The sequence below is a fragment of the Anas platyrhynchos genome, chromosome Z (assembly GCF_047663525.1).
Source record: "Anas platyrhynchos isolate ZD024472 breed Pekin duck chromosome Z, IASCAAS_PekinDuck_T2T, whole genome shotgun sequence".
Taxonomy (NCBI): domain Eukaryota; kingdom Metazoa; phylum Chordata; class Aves; order Anseriformes; family Anatidae; genus Anas; species Anas platyrhynchos.
This window is the reverse complement of record NC_092621.1, coordinates 67,426,835-67,446,449: the sequence shown is the minus strand read 5'-3', so window position 1 is coordinate 67,446,449 and position 19,615 is coordinate 67,426,835. Positions and strand designations below refer to the sequence as shown.

Sequence of the window (19,615 nt, the reverse complement as noted above, 5' to 3'; positions counted from 1 at the left end):
TTTGATGTCTTTACATTTTGTGAGAGATCATTTTCAGATATATAGGACATATGACCTCTGCTAATGAGGTAGAGGCATTCTGTGTTACAATGGCTCCATGAAAACACCTATTAATGGCAGCTTCCATTGTTCCAGAGTGCCTGGCAGAAACAGAGAGGTGTCCTCCTAGAAGCGATGCATGATCAGACTGGATCTATCTGAACCTCCAATATTTCTACTGTGTGTTTGAAAACTGTTCCATCTAGTTCCAGGAAATGACACTACCGCACTACATTTTAGATCCATTAAAACATACCAGAGTAAGCTTAGCTTGCTGTATCAGAAGAGATTCCCACACAACATCCTTGTGTCCAAATTGGAGAGACATGGACTTGATGGATGGACCACTCAGAGGATAAGAATTGTCTGGACAGTTGCACTCGAAGAGTTGTGGTTAATGGCTCAACCTCATGAGGTTCCACAAGGCCAAGTGCAAGGTCCTGCACCTGGGCCAGGACAATCCCAGGACAAATACAGGCTGGGGGCAGAATGGATTGAGAGCAGCCCTGAGGAGAAAGGCTTCAGGGTGTTGTTTGATGAGAAGCTCAACATGAGTCAACAACATGTGCTTGCAGCCCAGAAAGCCAGCCGTATCTTGGGCTACATCAAAGAGGCATGACCAGGAGGTTGAGGGAAGTGATTCTCCACTCTGCTCTAACGAGACCCCACACGGAGCACTGCATTCAGCTCTGAGACCCCAACATAACAGGACCTGACACAGAGGAGGGCCAAAGAGATGATCAGAGGGCTGGAGTACCTCTCCTATGAAGACATGCTGAAAGAGTTGGGGTTGTCCAGCCTGGAGAAGAGAATGCTCTGGCGAGACATTATAGCAGCCATCCAGTATCTAAAAGGGGCCTACGGAAAAGACTGGGAGGGATTTTTTACAAGGAATTGTGGTGACAGGACAACGGGTAATGGCTTTAAACTGAAAGAGGGTAGGTTTAGATTAGATATGAGGAAGAAATTCTTCACTCTGAGGGTGGTGAGGCACTAGACAAGGTTGCTGAAAGAAGCTGTGGGTGCCCCACCCTTGGAAGTGCTCAAGGCCAGGCTGGATGGGACTTTGAATAACCCGGTCTAGTGGGGTTGGAACTGGATGTTTTTTAGGATCCCTTCCAGCTGAAACCATTCTATATTTCAGGATAGTACCATGAATCATAAGGGGTAATTCCAATACAACTTAAGCATGTGAGCAACCTATTAAATATGCACTGCCATTGTATTTGATAAATTAGTTTCCAGACGAGTTTTCTCATACTTCTTACAAGTCGACACAATATAGTATCTGTTCTTGCCACAAAACACTACAAACACACCAAGCTTTGACAAGGAATGAAGAGGCATGATACACTACAGAGGCACCTAAAAAGCAATACAATAATTTACACAAAAAGTGCCTTTACGCCAACCTTCAGTACCTTTCAGTATTCCATCACCGAAACTACTGCAGGCAGGGGATTTCTCTCCCAGAGAAAGAAATGGGATATGGTCAGAGATAATTTAAAGACGAGAAAAGAGGTACAGCAACAGAGACAACACACATACTACTTGTGAGCAGCAAAAAGATCACAGCACTATTTCCAAGCATTGTGCTTCCCCTGGAACCAGTTGCCAGCAGTTCTCCTAATCCTAAGCACTGTGGTGAGAAGACACATCCCACTTTCCTTCTCTGTTTTTCAATCTCAGCAACACGGGCTACAAATCTCCCTACAAAAACACAGAATGTGTTTTCCATTATATTCAACTGAAATTTCTCAATCAATTTGAAAACTGTTCACATCTTACAAATTTGAAATGCTCCTTGACTTTTGCCCAGGGCAGAGGACTTCAGAAAACCTAAACAAAGAATAAAGCAGTTGAGAGAAGCATGAAACAATACCAACACATACTAAGTTCAAAAGGAAACACCTACTTGCATCTGTTTCATGAATAGTTCCATTATACATCTTATCACACAATCATGGAAACAAATGATTCATGACAGGAAAAAAACTATCCATCATGAAGAGCTATTTAAGCATGAAGATATGCTTTTTGGTTCAGAAAACCCCAGAACCACTATTCCTATCAGCCAGGAAACATCACTCTACAGTTGCCCTTTTTTTATCCTCATCCCCAGGCACCTGTTTTTCTCCACCGTTCAACTCTCCACCACATGAAGCTTGGGTCTGACCCATTCATTGTCAGTATGATTTGCTGGCACAGATACATATTTAAAAGAAAATAGTTGTAGGGCCATGCACAAGCAGCTCTCAGGTCTTTCAGTCTTCATCAGCATGACTATGTATTGTACTGTTACTGAATAACAACATCAGCAAGCTGTTGAGCCACAGATAGAAAAAAAAAAAAAAAAAAAAAAGTGAGGCAATAGACCACGTCCAGCTCCTACACACCAGCAAAGAAAATAACATTCAGTAAAGTAAGTGTTCAGGACAAGAGCACAGACTATACTTTTACACAGGAGCATAGTCCTATTTTACTATTTACTTTCAGAGCAACCCAATACATTTTAGGAGCCATGTCCTTAGCTCCCACCGAAGAAGAAGCAACAAAATATATCTAAGAAAAGCAAAATCATCCAAACTATCTTCAAAGCGTGTTTTAGAGAAGCTATTCTGTTAGTGCTGAATTTGATCTTGGTGTTTTCTGCTATTGGCACCCAACCATTGGAAAAGGGATTTATATCACCAATTCATTTCCTTTTTAGCACCAAACACCCATCAGTGTGTAATGATTTTCAGTCAAAGCTCAGCTAGACTGGATTTGAACAACTAAAGCAAAACATTTGAAAAGCATTGCTTACAAAGATTACAAGGTGTCATTCTTCCTAGATTTAAGACCAGAATTGGACAAGTAAAGGCAGCTCTCTGGAGATGAGGGATATAAGCAGTCCCTTATGTCATGACAAGCTCGGAGTTCTGCTTAAGGACAACATTCGGGTCTTTCAGAAAACAACACCAGCTACTGTGTTTCTTGAAACAATAGGCAAATAAGTAAATGTATTTGTGTGCGCGTGAGTATTTCTCCCAAGGAAAAAAAAAAAAAAAAAAAAAAGGATTTGTATAAATATGTGAAATTAGTAAAGAAATAACCTTTCAGGTATTTGGTAGTTTATGCATCATTCCAGGCTTCCCTTCTGTTTTGCATAATCATAGTTTTCATATTAGTCTTGAACACTAAGTAAACTGTAAAACAGACTTTATTTATTTTTAAAATTGAAAAGACACTTGATCCTACAGAATTGACTCTTAAGGGTGAAGTGGGTTTTATGAATAAATTTAAAACACAGTGACAAGCAATTACATTAGAAGCATTTTAAATTAATTTGGACCCTCACTCCAGGCTTTGGCATTATAATAGAATGGGTTATCCAACAAATTTATTAAATTCATTAGTACAGCATTTGTATGAATGCTAAACATCAAGTGTTCTTTCACATATTCTCATGCTAAAGCTATATAGACAACAATGAATATATTCCATATAACAGAAACATGGACAAGGTCCACACCACCTGTATGAAAGACTTCAAACTCTGCAGTCTGCTAATGTGACCATTTTCCAAGGCAAATAGCCTTTTTGCCTGACCAACTGTATCATAAATACAGGACAAACAACTAAGTTCAAGGTTTTTTAGCCCATGATTTTCATGACAGCTTTATAAGGCTAAACTGAACATATTAAAAACAACAAATATCTTCCAGTGCTATAACAGAAAAAAGATACTAAGAAGCAAAGAACAAAACACCTACCATGGATATCTCCTTAACCTATTATATGGAAGCAGACCTTGGCAGGCAGCTTTCCTTACAAATAACTGAGATTAACAAATCAATAGAACACCCTTGCAACTATTTCAACCGTATATATTAAAGTTGGCTGTGGTTTTCACAATAACTAATAGGAGTAAATAAAAAAATAGCATTTAGCTTATGCAGCACTGGACTCATTACAGAGAGGCCAGAAAAGCCAAAACCTAATGAGCCTGAAATTGCTGACATTTTCATGCATCTTGGCTCTACAGTCTGGCAAAATAGCTGGCATTCTGACAAGCTTGATGCCAGACAGTTAGCAGAGCCTTAAATTTATTGAATGAGGTGAAGCACTAAGGGCATTTAAACAGAGCAGTTGAGACATTAAGATTAGGAAGTTAAACTGAAGGTTTACACTGCCAGCCATATAATTCCAAATTTGCCTCCTAAGTTTAGAGGCTGCCACTGACGAGCAAAATTCCGTAACCAAAAAAAGCACAGAATTTCCCTGGAAACAGAGGATCTCACTAACCCAAGGGGGAAAAAAAATCTGACAGTATAAAATCAGGATCTTACTTCACCCATTTGTACATATGCAGAGAACAAACTAGTTAACAGCATAAAGTAAAAACAGAAGTATATTTTAAAGAGCATATCGAGTTCCTAAATTAATGCTTCCTAAGTTAAATGAAGTTTGTGGATATCATTAGCCACGGATTTTTTTTTGCGAGACTACAGAAGTACGTGTTTGAATGTTTGTTTCCAGCTGAAGAGTTTTCTTTCCACAAATGCTTGTTACTATTTCAGCCTTTGAAACAATAATTAAAAAATGAGAAATTGTGCTATTGGCCTGAAGTGATAAAGTTGGGTCCAGCCACGGCTTATTTAAATTAACATGTAGCTTATTTCAAAGTTGGTTAAGAAATGCCTACATCTGAAAATGCTAAATGCTGCAGCAAACTATTTGCAATGTAAGAACGCAAAATGTTTATAAAAATGCTCTCAGAGTTTCTTGAAGTTTCCATCTCAAATCTTCTTTAATTTATGTCTGTTGACAGATAAAGAATCTGATCTACTCCTCTTCCTAAAGGTGCACACATGGAAAAGAAGAAAAGTCATGAGCAGCCATTTCACTGGAAGTGGTGTTGTTGCCTTTTCTGCTTACCTGCAACACGATATACTGGGCAGGTCTGCCTTAACCTGGCTGGAAATATCTCCATTATCTTACTTTCTTCACTAGTACTGAAAATAAAAAGCTTAAAGTGATCTTAAAGACGTGGGCTGGAGCAGGTCAAGAAACCATTAAGCTATAAAACAGTACAAAGAAACGAAGTTGTTCGTAACACTGAAAGCACCTGCTGTGTGGCTTCTCCACCAAACACTACCAAGCCCAAACCTGACTCGGGTGGACCCACCACCCCATACCAGGCACCCGTGGATCCCGACGCCCACTGATGCACCTGCAACACCCTCTGCCGCTCCACTTTCAGCAGGCTTCGGAACAAAGAATTTCATCCAATAATAAATTCTGTTTAACGCCAAGGAATGGCATGTTAGTGAGCATTAATACATTCACAAGCAAGATTATTTTTAGATGTATTTCAGTTCCTGTTTTAAGTTAGCAACAAATAATAGCTATGTAAATTTAAATTGCAGCTGACACAATTACTCTTAAATTTTGTTATGTTTTTATATAGATTTGGAAGACAATCCAGTCCAGTGCATTGCTAACACCTGCAGCTCCACACACAGGAACTTACAAACTGATGTATTAGAAAAACCTTAGTGCAGACCAAGGGAGGTTTGCGTCTGCCTCCCCCTCAGCCTGCAGAGCAGAAGGCAAAAGTTCCTCCCTAGTGAGGGAAGCCACCAGACACAGCACACACAGCTGACTCTGCTGGCACCAAGCTGTCGTGCTAATCCAGAAAGGGACCAAAAATGTATTACACGTGGCTCTTGGGCAGCTGTACAGCAGATGAACCCCTCTGACCAGCCAGGATGAGCAGGCCAGGTCACTCTTCAGCCTCAGGCCTTGCTGGCCCCCCATGTACCTGCCCAAACTGAGGCCCCTCACCGCAGCACGAGGCCCTCACACTTTGGAGCTGACCAGCCCTTCTCCCTCTCTCCCTCCCAGTTTGGCATCTTGGAGCAAGGGAGCACAGGCTCTCCTGCACCCTGTGTGGAAGAGGGCAGCTGGAGAAAGGGAAGGATGATGACACTGCCCTAATAAGCTCATGACAGGAAATTTCAGCTGCCTCCAGTGGTCCAAAACGCACCTGAAGCTGAGTAAAGCTGGTCTAAAAGTAGAAGTGAAAATGCTAACCAGCTTCATCCGCTGATGCTTTGTTGTTGGATTTTATTTTTTTTTAATTTAAAAAGGATAATTGCAGCTTGCCAGTAAGGAAAACCTTGCAAGAATCTACACAAGAATAAATACTTCTAGCACTAAGTTTCCAAGACTTTTATGAAGATTTTTCAGTTTTGTTTTGAAGTTAGTTTTTCTAGGTTACATCCACAACATTCTCTTGTACCAAAAAAAACACAGACCACGTAATTAATACAACTGACTTTTCTAAGTAACTTTATCTCCACATAAGTAATAGCTCTTAACATTTGAAATTTAGGCCTACCTATGCAACATTTCCTTACTTAATACATTACTTTAAGGACAGTCTATTGCCATGTATACTGTCTGCTAATAGCAAACCATGTCCAAATCTTAGCTTGAAACAAAGCAGATGAGAAATTGAAGTTAAATTAGAAGCTCAGTCTTGCACCAAGCTAACTCAGAAGTGAATTCTACCATTCATTTTAAATGAAAGCAGGCTCAGAACCCACACGTCTTTCAGAAGTAAGTTAAAAGGAGAGCTAAGTTTTTGTTTCTCCCAATCCGTGCCACAATGCCCTAACCAATCTCTTAGAGCTATGAATTATTATTTTTTTCCTTTCACAAACAACAAAAAAGCAATGAAACAAAAGTAATTTATTGCTATGCTCTCTTTTGGTAAAACTGATGAATCCACAACAGAAAGCGTATTCCAATCCATATTTAGCATGAACATAAAAGTGGATGCCTTCTAAAAAGCAGAACACATTCACATTAAAATGAAAATCCACCATTCACTGCAGTTTATCTTCAACTGAAAGCAAAACAAACCAACCAACCACATAAAAAAAACAGTTAACAGAGCTTTATATGATGAATAAACAATGCTAGGAAATGGTTAAATATTAAACAACTTTCAATTAATTCTAGTGAACTATTCACTTCTGTCATAGGTGGTAGAAGAATGGAGTTTTGTTTAGAGCTATATTCAAGTTCTCTGACTATAAATTATAAACCGTATGAAAAAGGCAGTATGCAAGCAGATTAATGTCCTGTTTGGCAGACTTTCTGATACCTCGTAGCGCTACAAGTACATAAATGCTATACTACACTCTAGTGTCCTTTTTCTAAATAGCAGGCACTTCTGTTGCACATTCTTTCACTTTGATTTTGATTTAGCAATCTTCCACATAAATCTTATCAAATAGAAGCTGATTTCATGGTGTAATACAATAAATAATGTATTTTAAAATAATAAGCCTGTTATTCAACAGTTATTAGATTTCATTAAAATGTTGATTTTTACTTATTATATATTATATTTTATGTATATATCTAGACATCAAGTTAATTAAGTTACTCTAAAGATTTTGGCAATACTTTAAGATGTTGCTTTTAAAGTATACAACCAATTAAGCACACATGCTTTTAAATGCTGGATATAGCAGTCCCCCAACAAATCCATTAACTAATGGAGCCACATTAACTTGTACCTAATGAGAACTCAGGGCGCCCTGCTAACAGCATTCCTGAGGAAAAGCTCCTTACAATAATACCTCCTTTCAAATAAGAAAGTCCAATGCAGAAATGAACCTTTCTTGTGCAACTTGAAAATACAACTTGTGTAACTAACATTCTGTATTTAGCAAGCATTCTCATAAAAGCCAACAAAAATGAGGATAGACAGCACCTAAATACGTCATTAGAAGACTGATGGGAATGGCATGCACCGCAACAGTGAGATTTTGTGCTGAGAAAATTAGCACTGCCTGTTCTGAGAGGCTACAGGTAAGAGCTCAGGCAGAGCACAGAGTGCAAAGCTATAAACAGACTCATAAAATAGTTCAGATCGGAAGGGACCTCTGGAGGTCATCTAGGCCAGCTTCCCAATCAAAGCTGGAATAATTTCAAAAGCCCTGAGCAAACTGACCTGGGCACTTCCATAAACTGAGGCTTCACAGCCTTAACAAGCAACCTGCCCCAGTACTACACCACTCTCACTCTGAGTTTTTTATGTTGTGTTTTTTTTTGTTTTGGTTTGGTTTTTTGTTTTGTTTTTGGTTTTTTTTTGCTACAGCCTAGTTAAACAGCCTGGCATGAGCTGGATCATTTCTGCTGCTGGGCCACACTGCTGCGGCTCCCACTCAACCTGCTGACCACATACATGCCCTGGTTCCTTGCTGCAAAGTGGCTCCCAAACCACCCCCTATGCAGGCTTCCAGTGCTGCCAGGTCTTGGTCAGCCTGAGTGTATGATGCTGAATTTGCTGAATTTTGCGAGGTTCCTAATGACAATTTTTCAACATCTCCCTGAATGGCAGCTCTACCCTCCTGCTGTACAGCAGCTGCTCCTCCCAAGCCCATGTCACCTGCAGCCTTGCTGTTCATGCCTTCCACCCCGTCAACCAGGTTAACAGGAACATGACCAGCAGCCTCTGATACAGCATCAATCCCCAAGAAAGCCTCTCCTAAACAGCTGTCACATCAGCTGTTAATTGTTGATCACTGGATCTCCACAGTCAGCCAACTCTTTCCTTAATTTGTAGACACATTCACCTCATCTGTATCTTCTCAGTTTGGCTACCAGGATACTGTCAAGAAACGTCAAATGAGTTTCCAAAATTTTTCACTCAAATATAACCATCACTGCCTCAAAACCTGTCATCCAGGTTAGATACTATTAGCTCTGTTAACCAATCTGCTATGAATGTGGGTTTGCTGTTTTTCCTTCTCTCCTTCCCCCGCTTGTTTTTGCGGTACATTTCACTAGCCCTCTGCTACTGCCGGTGTTCATTTTTCCCCCTGCTCGCCCTCAAAATTGCTACACAACCTACGTTTGCAAACATTTAATAAATACCAAACCAAAGCAGTGGCTCATAACAGAATGGCATTAAAGAATAACTAAATAGGGTTTGAGGGACTATAACCACTGTACTGTTATAAATGTCAAAGACATTACCAAAGTAGTTTTAGAGACTGAAGCTCTAAGATACTTAGATTTCTAAATCCCTTGAAACAGCTTGAGTTTAAAATGCATACATACCATTCAGCAATGGTATGGCACCTCTGCTTAAGTTCCACAGTGCACGCAGATGCAAATATGCAGAAGAAAGTTTGTTGTACTTGATGGCCTTTTTTTTTTTTTTAATCAACTTGGAGATGGCCTTCAAGGAGGCACTTAAAAGCAACTTAATGCATTGCATACTGCATCATTCAACTAAATGACTGTTTCTGCCCACATGAGGGTTTTCAAAAGAACTTAAATGGTCAAATTCCAAGTTCAAGAGAACTTGGAGATAGGTGTAGGTCTCCAAGAGAAACACCACATCTGGATTTAATTGCTCATCTCTTTGGTATTTTAATGAAGAAATTCCCTATTAGAGAGTACAATTAACAAGCACTTATATTAAAAAGTGCAAAACACATTTAAATCCTAATGATATTACAGACTAAGAGCTCAGTCTGATAAACACACTTAATAAAGAGAGAGCAGTTACCAAGTTTCTAAATGAAGTCTCACTAGATACTAAAGGAAACACTAAAGGGACTAATCCCCAACTACTTAAGTGTAATACTCGCTTCAGAACTCCAAAAAAAAAAAAAAACAAGTTCCATATATTATAAAACTGAAGAGGACCACCACTGTTGTCCCATAAAAGTAATAAATCAAAAGAAATGCCAAAATTGCTTTTCTGAGAACCTTTCTTTCTAAAACACCACCCTCTTGATTTACTATTTTCTACCAGTTAAGAATATAAACAAGTGTTAACAAAACTAGTCACTGATAGTCACAGTCCTCTCAACAGCCTGACCTTATGTCTGGGCTGCTTTTTGAAAACTCCTATAAAATAAAGTTCTTCTTATAAAAAGTATTGGAACTCTGTTCCCATCTGTTAAGCTGCAGATTGCCATTACTCAGGGAACATCCACTTGCCTCTCAAAAACTGCAGCTTCCACCACGTGGTTCTGCTGCTAGATACATGACTTCTGCTCTTGTTCCCATAGACAGATTACTCAAGGACAATTCTTACTATCCATCCATCTTCTAAGATCAGAAAACAGTCATTAATCATTGTCTTTTCTCTGTCACCCAAGGAAGAATTACTCACAAAGACCAAAACCAAGTTTGTCTGGTGATTAACTGAAGAAGTAGTGGGTTTAGGTTTCTTGACTGTAGTTGCACTGAGACTACCTAATTTTCAATGTTAATGTTCGCTCTATCATTTTTTCAGCACTGATATTTTTTTCTTCACAGGAATTATATCAGTACCTTTACTGACTCAATACGTAATCATATCTAAGAAGGTAAGGAGGTATTACAAGCTTTATAAAAAAGAAAATTAAAAATCCCCTGCTAATAAGCATTTTCTTAATAAATATGGTTCTATGTCAAGTTCTGTAGGATTTTTAACATTAAAGTCTGGAAGAATTATGTCAAGCTGGTAACCACTGTGAAGTTGAAATTAAATACACGTAATCACAGCATTAGCTTTCCTCCACTCCTCACCCCATTACTCAAGACTTCAAAAAAAAAAAATTAGATACCAAAAGAAAATTTTGAAACTGACATCTCTTGAAATATCTTGGATAAAAAAGGTTATCCAGGCCTCTAGCTTTAGCAATTGCCATTTTAGCATGCATTCAAAGTATTGCTGGAAAGGCTACCATCTGAAACAAATATCCTGTATTCCTCTTACAATTTTAAATGCTTTTTTTTTTTCTTTTTAGAATATAGAAGAAAAGTAAACAGACATCTAGTATCTAAAGTAACTTGTTTTGTTTTTATTCTTCACATGGAAAATCATGGCAGTTTTTCCAGCACTGGATTTCTCCAGATTGTTTGGCTTCCTGAACAAACCCACAAACTATAGGTGTTTTATATAAGATAAGGAGTATCTTCTTTCCACTTTCTGATGTGAACATCTGAATACATCATTCCTGAACATTTCACATTCATTCCAATTTGGTCCATTTATTCTATCGCTTGTTCACATGATTCCCCTATTTTCAACTTCATTAAACTGAACTTTTGAAATAACTAGAAGAATTGAAGGTCGGAAACTAGAAAGAAGTATTGGAAAGAATGACAATTTCAACAACACCACAAGAAAATGAAATTATTTTGTAACTGACATTCTAAGGGTGTATTGCTAGACACTGAAAAAAAAATGTTCAAAAGATATGCCTTTTAAGATGCTCCTTCCAAAACCTAAGGAACATGCACACAGAGTTTTATGTAAAATGTCTAGTATTTTGGATGCCAGTTGATTTTCTGCTTGAAAAATAATATATGTATATGTATGTGTGTGTGTGTTATCAATCACTAATATGGTCACAATTAAGAAAAATGTGTAGAGAGAAGTAAAGATCCAGGACAGTATTTGACTTCTTATTAGGTAAGAAAAAACACCATTCACATTTACAGCATAAATTATCTACAATCTACTACTGATGTGCTAGAAGAGCCATAGTAAGAAACTCCCAGGACACACTTCATCTGTTTCCTTTACATACGGCCAAGCAAGACAAAAACGAAGTGCAGCAAGGACACGTTCTCCTCTATGTGACTAAGCTGATGCAGCTGGATGCTTGTGAGAAGACAAGTGAACCCAAACCATCTGTTACAATTTGAAGGTCCTCATTATTGACTTAGAAGCTTAATAGCTTTATGAACTGAGGAAAATAATTTATAGAAACTTACAGAAATGATAGGCCTAATTGGTGTAACTTGGAAATGGTACCTAGGAAGACACAGGTAAAAATACATGTAGCTGAGGACAATGTTTTAAAAGGCAAAGGAAATCTGTGCTTTCAGTAACAACACAGTTGAGCACCAGGCTGACATCCAGGAATCCAAAGGTTGATTATTTGTTCCAAGCAAAAAATACTAAAGAATTTGACAAAAAACATTTCAGCAGAGCTCATGGAACAGAACTATGATCCAGTTAAAGCTATAAAAGAGCCATGGGAAAACCAAATCCAGTGCAGACAGTATTTGACTTCAAAAAATGAAGAAGTAACAAACATGAACATTAAAAGGGGTAAATCTGAAACAGGGACCAGATGATGGAATGAAATACAGCCACTGGGAGGAGAGATGACAGCAACAACCACTTTTTGTAACTGAAACAGAAGACAAGAAAAATACATAAATGAAAGGCATGAGAAAAAACTACAGGTGGAAGAAGTCAGAAGATCTTGACAATTCATTCTCAGGAAAGGAAAGAAAGGCAGGAAAAAAAAAAAAAAAAATTCTGGGTATACAGAATTCTGCCAAATTCTCCCTCATAAAATGCAAGAAAAATTAAAGAATTGGCTGCCCCTAAACCAAGCCTTTGGGTATAGAGATAAGAGTCTTCAGCTCTCATCTACTTTCATAACCATCCTATTGTAAACAGGAAAAAAATACATACTGGTTTTTAGTTTTTGCTTTGTGTTATGTTTATAAAAATCAATAGCAATTCTTGTAAAGGAACCATTTGTATTTTTAGTATCCCATATGATTAAATTGAGGAGGTTTGATCACTGTTGAAACATCTTTGGCTTCTCTTACAATAAACTACCATCCCCAAGGCAAAGTTACTCTTGATGTAATTACAGAAAAGCAGCAGATCAAAGGCACTACAGTTGCTTTAATTAACAAGATTATTCTCTGCTGCGGTTCTTGTCTCTGGTTGTGCTCCTACTAACACTTAGTTATCCATAGTCAAAAGGATGTGGCCAGCCTGACACTGGCTTTTTTTTTTTTTTTTTTTAATTCCAGCAGATCAAAATGTATGCCTACTAAGTTGGCCAAGCACAAAATAAGTGGCCTAAAAAGGTCAGTACTCATTAGTCTGTTCAGAATATAATAGGAAATGAATAAATGCCTTTGAAGTTTAGCCGAGCAGAAAGAAGTAGCATTCAAGTCAGTAAAATTTTCAATTCATCAACAGCACTGGCACCAGTCATTACTGTTAATTCAGGACAAGGAAACAACAGCATGATAAATTATTATAGATACATTAACTACTAATTGCAGAATAGAAATAAACTGAAACCCACTGAACAATGTTTAGTTTGATATTTTATATTTCAAACCAATACAAGCCACAGATTTTAATATGCACACTACAGTCATTTTAAAGCAACATTAATAAAAGCGTGGCAAGGTTAAAAGAAATAACAGGCATTAAACTTGGGAACTGTACTACCGCTTGGTCATTCTTCTGGCTTACCTATAGCATCTCTTCCTAAAATGTGATACAAATTACATATATCTTGGTGTATGTATCAATTTCAGTCCAGCTTCAACCTTACCTGTAGTTGGTAAATTCTACACGTACTTTATTTCTTAGTAAGTAATTTCAGGAGTCCCTCTTAGCATAGTTTAAAAGTCCTTTATTTGAGAGTTTTCTACTAAAAAAATAAAAAATAAAAACTTGAGACATATTCATATAAGAAAGATAAAGGTAATTCTTAACTGGTAGGGACTTTCAGGCTTGTGCATGCTTGCTTTCCACACCCACAACTCCACTAAAATTTCTTAACCTCTTCAGAAAAGCTGACATATTATTTACTGCCTAAATACCTCTATTGCTCCAATGACAGGAAAACATACATAATCACTTAAAGTTGAAATCACTGCAAGGCCAAAAAATAAAAAGTTTTCACAATACTTTTTTTTTTTTTTGCATTTGTAAAAATAAGTGTTTATTGTTTAATAACCCTGCATTAGGCTATAAAACCTTTAAGGAATGTTTTTGCTTAAATGCGCAAATGTTTAAGCAAGAGACAACAGTAACTTGTTGATTCTCAGCTGGCCAGTACAGCACAATCAGCTCAAAGTCTGGGGGCTGGCTCAGGTCTGGCTACAAATACATAAATGAGGTATCAAAAAGAAAGCTGTCATGGCAACAGAGCGCTTCCCCATGCCACTCGTGATAGCTACAGGGTTGACAAAGAGCCAGATCAGGGTCAGGCACAATTTACACCAGATCTCTTATTCTCAGTTGCTTAAGCTTATGGAAACTGGAACACATGTGCATCTCTACCTCTCTGTATTAAATTACATATATATTTGAAGCGATTTATGTACAGAAGAATAACTAAATTATAAGAATAAAAAAATAAGTATTTTACTTTCACAATAGTGAGGTGAGAAATCTTTGCCAACATTCTAGCTATTTTTTGAAGAAACACAACTTGTGAGTGGCAAGATTATATTTTCTCTAACTATTTAATCATGCTTATCTGTGTTGAAACTAGTTCACAAAGGCATTACCAATTCACCACTTCAGGGAATGAATGCTGTGCCCACATTTTGGGCTACAGTTTAAAAAAATCACGCATGCAGATATTGGATCAACACAAATGTACCACCGAATTGCAAATGCACTGTGTTTTCTGCAAAGTAATCACAGAACATCCCAAGCTGGAAAGGACACACAGACACCACCGAGTCCAATTCCTGGCTCCACAGAGGACCACACAAAAATCAGCCCATGTGTCTGAGAGCATTGTCCAAACACTTCTTGAACTCTGTCACTCTCTGTGCTGTGACCACTGCCCTGGGGAGCCTGTCCCAGTGTCCGACCACCCTCTGGGTGAAGAGCACAGAATCACAGAAAAAGTTACAAGAAAATTAAGTTAAGCTGTAGAGGCAAGACTCCATGAGGATTTAATACTTGTGGATTCCTTCAGTTTTAATGCAACAGACGAAACAATTCAGCCTGTTTGCTATTAGCAGCTGCAGCTAAGGACAGCTGTTTTAAGGACAACTTCGCCACCATGTCTTCCTGCTGGGCGCTGCCCTCCTCCCCACTGGAAAAGTGAGCAAATCTTCCACACACATGTCCAAATGCAGACTTGAGATTTAAATTCTTCAACATGATCACTCCTCACACATGTTCTGTTAAGACATATCAGCAAAATGCTGAATACCATCTACCAAAATACCTTCCTCATCAAATGCTGACACTGCAGACATTTCTGAGACTCTGCCACGTAAACTCTGGTATGTGGCATCATCATAACGTAACCTCTGACTGTGAATAAGGAAAGCTAGGAGGTCAGTTTCATGTTTTAAAAGGACTATGTCAACAGGTTTTTCACTTCATCTCAGAATTAAATTTTATTATTTAAAACTCGTTATTAAAAACTTTCTGTATAAATAATTTTATCAGTAAATGTTATTTATATTTTTTATAAATAACTGCATTTTATAATTAATTTATTAACAATATTTATCACGTTGTAGTGCTCTGGCTCTCCTGGTCAGGAAGGAGACAAAGCCTTCTTCAGACAACTAGACAAAGCCTTACATTCACAGGTCTTGGTCCTCCTGGGCATTTCCTGGTATCTGCCAGAGGACTACAGCCAGGCTCAAACAATACAGACCTGAGTGCTTTGATATTAACTTCCCAGCTCATGTGATTGAGAAGCCCCCAGTGGAAGCTGCTGTGCTGAACCCTGTAGGTACAAACAAGGCAGAACTGCTCAGGGGTGTGAAAGCTAGAGGCAGCCTTGGCTGCCGTGACCATGAGATGGCAGAGTTCAGGACCCTAACAGAACAGGGCAGAAAGGATATGTATAATCACAGCATAAATACATACTGTTCGGATTTAGGAGGTTTTGAAAGTGCTAATACTAATAGTAATAAAATAAAAATTAAAAATAAAAATAAAATAAAATAAAATAAAATAAAATAAAATAAAATAAAATAAAATAAAATAAAATAAAATAAAATAAAATAAAATAAAATAAAATAAAATAAAATAAAATAAAATAAAATAAAATAAAATAAAATAAAATAAAATAAAATACCCTCAATGCACTTCTTAACAACCTGGCATAGTAAAATCCATTCGAGTTATGCCTGTCACCACGCATATTTCCTTTTCTCAAAGCAAATATAACAGGAAATGCATGAAGCTTTTTAAAAATATCTTACATTGCAAAACAGTCAGTCATGTCTTACAAGTCATGAACCATAGGAAAATATATAGGTTTAGTTACATAAGCAGTTTATTTAAACAGTGATAAGCAACCAGTACTTTCAGGAAGTAAAAAATTGCAATATGCTTAGAGCAGTGAAAATAAATGCCTACAGCTCATACTTTAAGAACATCAAAGAAATCAAAGGCTAAGAAGCAATTTATGCACAAGGCATTGCTAAAAGAATTAATGCATGCTTATTTCGCTTTCTCTGATACTGTTAATTAAACATTAAAATTCATGTTTACACTTAAATACCTTACCGATGCGCTGTAAAGCAGCTGCATATATTTACTTGTGTTGAAGAACGATCACATTACTTTTTCTCACTCAGTATTTGTAGGACTCAATACGACTATTAGTAAGTATTGGATACTTATTTAAGAACGTTATATTTTTCTCAAAGTATGAAGTCAGACTGTTCATTATCCAGACATGTCATTATCTATCTCCTGACCTTAACAGATTAACACATAACCACATGGAACACCAATTTTAAGTATATGTAATATTTTAGATATAGGCACAGGGAGCAATGGCATTAAAGGATTAAAGTTCTTCTCTCTCTCTCTCTTTTTTTTTTTTTTTTTAACTTGAAACACAAATACTGTATCACAGCATGTATCATAGTAAAACCTAAGAGAACACCACCAGCTGTTACCCTAATTTTACAACAAAAAGTCTTGCAAACATACAGGAGTTTCCAGTAGAGATTTCAGATTGCCCACAAACTGAGACCAAGCAATGCCCAAACATAGATCGTAAATGATTCTCACAGTTACATTTATCACTCTTGCACTACCAAATGTTTTTTTTGCCTAAAAGCACAACAGGCATCCAGAAAAAGAACAAGCTTTGACCCACACTTTGAAATTGTTATGTGGCTCCAAGACTGTCACACCACGTCACATCACACCAGATTGTGTATGGATTCTATTGTGGGGCTTGCTTTATTTTGCTTTATATACTAGCAGAAACTTGGATGCTATTCTGAGCTTATTCTCAAATTAAAATATATGGGAGTAGGGATTCAACTCCTGGTGGTAAAGTCAACAACTAGGTCTGCCAAGGAAGCCTTAAAAACTGACCAGATAGCCATCAGTGACTCAAAGTTAATCACCACTCACCTTTTGGTTTTGGCAGGCAAACAGAATATTTATCAAGTTGTAGCCTTAAGAACAGTCCAGCATGAAGTACACTGCACGTACTTCTTTTGCACCAGCAGTTTGCCATCTCTAACACCATTGAAGAGTAGGATCATTTCTCACAATCTCTTTTTTTTTTTTTGTAAACAAGCCATTCCACACACTTGCGCGTACACACACGCTGAAAAAAAAAAAAACTTTCAAAACATAAAATTTCTTTACAATATTTAATTTAAACTCACCATCATAAGCTATCACTAATGCCACCACTTTCTCTGCTACCAAAAAAAAAAAGCTCTCTAAAGCATAATACTTACGAACACTCCACTCCTTCAACATTCACAAGTCATTCATTTTATCTAAATTGAAAACTTACCTACCTTATTCCTCCTACATCTCCTTTTCACATCTTTACTGACTGAATACTTGCTAGGAAGCTGTAAGTCAATTGTCTTGCCATATCAAAAAGTCAGTCACCATGAGGGATCACCAAATCATGCTTAAGAAAACCCATTATTCTATGCATTTGTGCTGAATTCAGACTATCACCACTACAAGTATTGAGTACAGATACTCTTAAATCACATCCACTAAGGTGCTTTACAGGAAAAATCTATTTTAAATCTACTTTTTCAGAAAATTTAGGAATTCATTTAGAGATACTTGCCCCCAACTATCATTCATGGTAATATTCAGGGTAAAAATCACATTTCACAATATTTCCCATGACATAGCCTAAGTTGCCTAAGTGCAACTTTTACTTTTACTCCAAGCTGTGCCTCAGAATGCTATGCTCAATGAAAACCATGGTTTAGTTAAGCTGTTCCTGGGGTAGATGGTGGAGAGAAAACACAAAGAGACTGATTGCACAATGCAGTCTGTCATCACAATATCCATCAAAACTTTTTTTTTGTTTTAATTGTTACACTCATCACTCTCCTTGTTTCTTAAAAAGCACGTGGTCTCTTTATCTTCCCTTCTTTCTGTCCTTGCACTTCTTTTAGTGTTCTTTGCAACAAGTAGATCTCATTTAGTGCTCTTTAGAAAGCCAGTGTTTTAACACTACATGGTGATGACAGGCTGAGTAAATACTTTCAATCATTTTTTACTATGAAAAAAAAAAAAAGATTCCTATTCTGAAAACCATTTTTGTATGTGACTCATCAGAGAGCCTGTCCAACACTGAAGAAAATACAGCAGAGGTTGTGAAACACACTGACAAAATAAACAACAATCAGCAGCACCCCACAGGCATCACAGAAGAACTCAAGGTTAAATGGCTGAATGACAGCAGGTTAACTCTCATTTCGCAGTTCCTTGGCCCCTCAGGACTAGAGGTAGAAAATGTGAGACAACTTAAAAATCTACCACAGGTAAAATTTCACACAAGCAGAAACTGTAATTAAAAATACAGTTAGGGAACACTCACAAAATTCTGTGATTCACATGGGAAGAATTAGCGTGTCTTTTGCAAAAGGAAACGCTGCTTTTCAAGACTACTACGGACCTCAGAAATGGTCAACAAACACGTAGAAGAGGGTGTTCTACTTCGTAAAAACCAACCTGGAGCTTCCAAAAGGCATTTAACAAAGTCCCTTACCCAAAGGTTACCAGGAAACTATGCAGTCACAGCATGAGGAAGGGTCCTCACCAAAATAAACAGAAACACATTACCCAAGGTGCAAATCTCCAGCTCACTCACACCTTGAAAGCTGCATGCAAAAGAAGAAGGTAGAAGCCAGAATCAAAATAAACTAAAAAGGGTAATTCTTCCAATTTGGGTTTTGTAGGCCTGAGGTGTCTTTTTGTCAACAAGATGCTGTGGAAACAGTAATTTTACATGGGTTCAGAGAAGACCACACAGCAGCAAAACTATTAAGTGGGACATATTAATCACAAAGCCAAATCTGGCTCAAGAAGCCCCCTGAGCTAAAACTACTTGAAGAAAATGAGAATAGCAAAAGGGAAGTCATTCATCTGTCCAGTTTTCACTTTGGCCATCAACCATTACCCATGTTTGTTTTTTTTCAATATGTAAGTTTACATTTACAAATGTTATGACTGACACTATACATACCTTTGTGATGTAGTCGAATTTGGATATAGCATCAGAATGTTTACGTAGCAGATCTGCTAGTAAATCTCATCAGCTTTCATTTAAGGAACACTTACAAGACCTGTTTACAGGAACCTCACCAAAAGTGGTCTCCTGAAGTTTCGAAGAGCTTTACTTTATAGTGACCACACCTACACTTCATAAAATCAGGTATCTATTTGTTTTGCCAATCAACAGCAACGCATCAAATCAATACAAGTATTAAATAGTATTTTATTTGGTGCTTTTTGCACAAACTTTTTGCCTCGGGAGCCACTGAG

The 19,615-nt window shown here is 37.5% G+C and overlaps 1 protein-coding gene across 4 annotated transcripts in view; it reads right to left on the bottom strand.

The window, feature by feature from the left end:
* DTWD2 (DTW domain containing 2) overlaps window positions 1-19,615 on the bottom strand; it is a 107,009-nt gene that overhangs the window by 86,489 nt on the left and 905 nt on the right. Inside the window, exon 1 of one of the 4 annotated variants that reach the window (XM_072031716.1) lies at window positions 19,317-19,363. The exons of the other annotated variants lie outside the window; for them this stretch is intronic. Within the exon in view, the coding sequence (XP_071887817.1) occupies window positions 19,317-19,348 (32 nt within the window). The 5' untranslated portion in view covers window positions 19,349-19,363. Of the gene's footprint in view, window positions 1-19,316; window positions 19,364-19,615 lie in introns of those variants that run through there. 4 annotated transcript variants of the gene reach the window in all.